At 41.7% G+C, this 5,401-nt stretch overlaps 1 protein-coding gene across 1 annotated transcript; it reads right to left on the bottom strand.

Annotated features, from left to right (window-relative positions):
- Positions 1 to 171: 171 nt before the first annotated feature.
- Positions 172 to 5,203, bottom strand: LOC109488201 (pentraxin fusion protein-like; the record flags this gene model as incomplete). The annotated part of the gene is made up of 9 exons (XM_019792386.1): positions 5,098 to 5,203; positions 3,651 to 3,689; positions 2,571 to 2,612; positions 2,142 to 2,386; positions 1,847 to 2,024; positions 1,538 to 1,588; positions 925 to 1,169; positions 485 to 662; positions 172 to 207 (listed from the first exon to the last, which is right to left on the bottom strand). Coding segments are annotated over exons 1-9 (1,057 nt in total), but the record flags the coding sequence as incomplete, so codon positions are not given.
- Between the last annotated feature and the right edge of the window lie 198 nt (positions 5,204 to 5,401).

The following is a 5,401-nucleotide window of genomic DNA, read 5'->3' as shown; positions in this document are numbered from 1 at the left end:
GTACAAAATTAAAAATAAAGGGTTACTGTTGTTTTAGGACAAAATAGAAACATAGCAAGCTAAATTTGGCCGATTAAGTGTATCTGCCCTGATCCTGTTTTCAAGAAATTGCAAAGCTTCATTTTTATAACAATCTGAATTACGTAAACATCAAGTATAATTACGGCTTACCTATCAGTCCGGCCTTTTGTGTTTTCATTGTCACACCTGGAAAGTTAAAAATACAAGATTACTGTTAATTTTAGGACATGTTAGAAGCATTGCAAGGTCTGTTATAAGCCCCGATTCCTTCTTGCCATATTTGATTTCTAATTCTTTCTTCGGATTCATAAAAAAATTATTTATAGGATATATTGAACAAAATCATTTGTCTCTTTCGTAGGCGGTTTGTAAACAAGATTAAAAGAATACCACAGGATCAAAATTACAGAAATGCTGGTGACGTAGGATACACCATTCTATTTTGAAATCCACATAATCGTACCTCCATACACTTCCACCTCACACAGGATGAGGTACTGTTTCTTGTCGGGCAGAGCTATCCCCACATATCGGCCCGTCAGTCCGCCACAGTTCACCGTGATGACGTCTTTCCCAGCAACAGACTGCTTTCCGCCACAGGTAGGGTTTTCCACCACGTTCGGGTTGTCGCCAACGTAAACCTAGAAGAAATTCGTTATACATGACTTTTGTTACATGAGCGTTTTTTTTCGTACAGTATAAACATGTACATGTAGCTAGTAGAGTAAATTTAGAAATACCTGAATAATAGGGAAATTGTGCAGCTCATTTTTACGTGTAAATGTATAGTGCAATTTGTTAATTTGATAGGCATGCATTTGTTTTAGTTTTGACAGTTCCTTTTTTGTTTCTTTTTGGATGGTCGAATGATTGGTTGTCACAACGAGGTAATAAAAAGAGAACCTGGAAGCCTTCCAGCCAATGACCGCCGATGCGCTGTCGCTTAACGACGACCACCCGATCTATACACTGACTGCTGCCCAGGTCGACTCGCCACCATGGATCCCGCTCCATTGCCGTGTGAGAACAAGACTTTTTGGCATAGATGGCGTTGCGGTTCCCGTCTACAGCCCGTCCGGGAGCTCCTTTAAAGTCAGTACTAGACTGGGTCGCCGGGCGGTTCAGAGCCAGGTTGGTAGTGCCTTCAGCTGGAAACGTAGAAAGAAACTGTCAGTAATAACTATGAGTGCATGATATGAATTAAAAGTTTTGCCTTTTACTGTCCAATGCGAGCACCATTTGTACATAATGTTAGACCAAGGGCCTTTTTTATCTTACTCCTCTGAAATGGTTGAAAGAACTGACTGAAACTAATTAAACCATGCTGAAATGAGACAGTTTAATGAAAAACAAGATTTAAATCATATTTAAAGGGGCTTGTTTTCCTTACAATAACTAATGTTACGTGTTTCGCTATTAATTGATTTTTTTTGGTACTGAGATACTACTAGCTACACATTTTGCTTTAGACTATACACATGAAAAGCTGTTAATTGTAATTAATTTAGGCACTTACCACATTGGCCATATTTCAGCATTGGCCTGCTGACTTCAGTTGGTGACGTTCCTGAAACACATCACGAATAGGGGACACTTTTTTCTCGTTAAAGAAAGTCATTTCGGTTCTGTAAATGATCAAAAATTGTGTCCAACAGGGATCCTTAACCACAGTATATATAAATAAAATCCCTTAAGTGTTTTTTCGGTAAAAGACAAAAGGTCAGTGTCACATGTTCTTAAATTTGGTAAGGTACGCATACGATATATTCGATACGCAATGTGAACGACCACACCATAGGTTCTGACGAATTCCAGCCAACCCTACCTCCATACACTTCCACCTCACACAGGATGAGGTACTGTTTCTTGTCCGGCAGAGCTATCCCCACATATCGGCCCGTCAGGCCGCCACAGTCCACCGTGATGACGTCTTTCCCAGCAACAGACTGCTTTTTGCCACAGGTAGGGTTTTCCACCACGTTCGGGTTGTCGCCAACGTAAACCTAGAAGCAAATTTTGTATAAGTTTCCAAGCTCATTTTAATCTTTTGCTGTGTTTATGCATCTGTTATGTGATGACTATTTTAAGTCTTAGACATAAGACAGAAATGAAAAGACAACCTGGAAGCCTTCCAGCCAATGACCCCCGATGCGCCGTCGCTTAACGACGACCACCCGATCTATACACTGACTGCTGCCCAGGTCGACTCGCCACCATGGATCCCGCTCCATTGCCGTGTGAGAACAAGACTTTTTGGCATAGATGGCGTTACGGTTCCCGTCTACAGCCCGTCCGGGAGCTCCTTTAAAGTCAGTACTAGACTGGGTCGCCGGGCGGTTTAGGGCTAGGTTGGTGGTGCTTGCATCTGGAAATGTCACAAGAGCCAATGAGAATGTTCTGCATTTTATCTACTGAACGTATATTTCTATGATTAAGACATAAGCACTTCCACAGAACACCAGACGAATGTCACTTTCTGGTGTCCATGCTATGATTTACTTTCTTGGATAAATGCAACTGTTATGTTGGAATTAGTATTCAACACTTACAACATTTTCCTGGTTTCGGCTGCGTCTTGGATTGTGCACTTCCTGTATTGACAGAAGAAGTAAAAGTTTTGAGGGTCTAATTAAAATGATGTATTAAGATTTTTCCCCGTTCGGCACAATTCCAGAACACTGAAACATTGCTTCATTGTGTTCCGGCGGAGTCCACAATTCAGGACTGGTTCGGTCAAAGCCATGTACCTAAGGAAGATACAAGATTGAGCTAGGAAGTCGATTGCATAGACCCAAACGAACACACATACAAACAAGAGTTCCGAGATCTCATACCTCCATGAAATATGGGTTTGACATGTAAATGTAAATTTCTTTAATTATGCAAATGACCTCCACATTTATATAATAAATGCATCATGATGTTAACTTTTGATTAACTTACACATGTACCAAGTATGAAATTCCCAACATTCAGGACAACATCCAGGACAAAAGATACAAAAACCGGAAGTTCTGCTGCAGTACCAAGGTCATCCACCAGGAGTCCCATATTTGACCTTGACCTTTGTCTTTCTAAGACCTACCAGCATACCAAATATCATCACTATTCATAAAGGCGTTATGAAGTTATGCTGACTTCTTCTTGTTCGTCCCTCGTGGTCGAGGATGACCAATGGCCCAGGTAAATGGCCTCGGTGTGTCACTGTCTCGGTTGGTGGGTCCGGAGATGGCTGATGAGGCCAATCTGGGCCAGGAATCCTCACCCACAGGTTGGGCACCAGTGGGTGGGTGCGCTACTAGAAGTAGGTTTGGTCTTGCGTGTTGCACGCCTCTCTACTGCGGCGTTAACCATTCTCTCTTCAGCTTTGGCAGCACCAGTGTGTGTCAGCTGGCGCCATGCTGAACGGTTTTCAGCTAACAGTTCCCATGAGTCCACAAATGTGCGGATACACGAACACACACACACACACACACACAGACACGCAGACACACACACAGACGCGCCAAAAACAACACCTCCATTTTCATGGAGGTAATTAACACACACACACACGCACACGCACAAACACACATGTGAACAAAAAGTTTACCTGTAGGCGATAAAAAGTATTTGTATCAAGCACTTACTACCAGTACCTTGTCCAGCGGTCGCTTCTGATGAACCTCCTGCAAGGCACAGACAATAAAAACGTTTTAGGGTCGATTTGACAGTGCTGCTATCTCTCTGTCTGCCAATTATACATTATTATCTGTAGCTAACACACATGTAGTCCTAACACAGGGGACAAAACAGGGCGATCTCTCCCAGGGCCACGGTAGCCAAGATTATGGTAGCAAAGGTACGACCTGGGCAATGCAGAATCATGGAGTCGTGTGGTGCAACAGAGTGTTCGGCTCGGATTCAAGAGATATCCACCAAGAACCAAGAATTTCCGGGATCAAGGCCTTAGTCACAAGAAGACAGCGGAATCTTAAACTTGTTGAATGCGGTTGCCTCAAAACGGAAAGAAGTATCTCCGTGTCGTACGTACCGGGGGTAAATGTCCATAGCCATTTTTAATAAACTTTCTGTAGTGTAACGTTATGTTTGAGGCTGACAGCTGTGATACCAGGTATGTGACAAGATTCTACATACAGATGAACAGAGTAAATCGACTGGCTTTTCCACTTAATCAGAACAATATTCATGGGTTAATTACTACAAATCATTGTAACATAGGAAGTAAATGACCGCAACTGTAACGTACATGCCTGTTACCAGCATGCAAAACTATTCTGTCCGTCATAAGAGGCTACAACCAAACTACAAAACTGGTCATTGAGAAGATGTGTGTAAAAAGAAACGAACGTGCGCAAGGGTGCACGTGCATACGCAAATTTCGTACGCGAGAAATTTGCCTGTGTGTAACACCACTTGCCTACACAAGGCTGTCCTTCAAAGTTCGTAACTTTTTGAGAATGTAAATGTGCATTTAAAACATTGGCATTTTGATTTAAAAAAAGCCATATTGTGATGCATGGCGATCTAGTCTGCGGGCACACTTGGAACAAAAGAGCTGCTGTCTGTAACAATGATAAATAAGTGTTTAGCCCTTGTCACTCGACTGGATTTTCCACTTAAGGAAATCGGATGGCACCCAGGCTACAAGATTCATTCCTTTGGGTAACTTGTTGCAAATTACGGTATCTAAATTTCGTCACTTCACCCAGGTAAAAAAAAATAACATGTCATGTTGTCTGTTCATGCGTGTGTTTAATTTAGCATAAAAATAAAGTTTGAAAAAATTGAGTGTGCCCGTCGCCATATCTTGTAATAAATGTTCAAATATTTAAAAAAATTGTAACACACAATTGTCTTAATAGACTAATAGCTTGCAGTATTTCATCTTATTATGAACCAATACTTTCGTGCGTTTTGACTCAATTCTGGTACGCATTTACCTAGTCAAAGCGGCCTCCCTCATTTTTCCTTTTTTAAAACCATACAACCGTTAGTCGAGAGTGAATTATTTCTTTACTACATGTATTAAGTAGATATTTTCTTTTATCTCACAAAAAATGAAAAACTACTTACCCAAGACGATAAGAAGCGCAAAGAGAGTCAGACGGCCCTCCATCTTCAGTAGCCTCCGAGGAAATGACCAGTTCTAAAGGCACGGCACATCAGACATCTCCTCAAGTTGTCAATAGCAATTATCAGTTCAACTTCAACCAATGGTAACTTGACAATTTGCGGTTCGACCAATGATAGAGTGGCTTCATGCCGATCAAATATTTGCATGTTTGTGATTTTGCCGAGGTAGGTGGGGCTAGAGGAAAGCCCGTTGTTGTCTTGCCATCAAAGACGTCTGACCGGTTTCTTTGTCACCAATACTTGA

Source organism: Branchiostoma belcheri, unplaced genomic scaffold (genome assembly GCF_001625305.1).
Source record: "Branchiostoma belcheri isolate BF01 breed outbred unplaced genomic scaffold, Haploidv18h27 scaffold1112, whole genome shotgun sequence".
NCBI classification, from domain to species: Eukaryota; Metazoa; Chordata; class Leptocardii; order Amphioxiformes; family Branchiostomatidae; genus Branchiostoma; species Branchiostoma belcheri.
The sequence above is the reverse complement of the archived record's forward strand: the minus strand, read 5'-3'. Positions and strand labels throughout refer to the sequence as shown.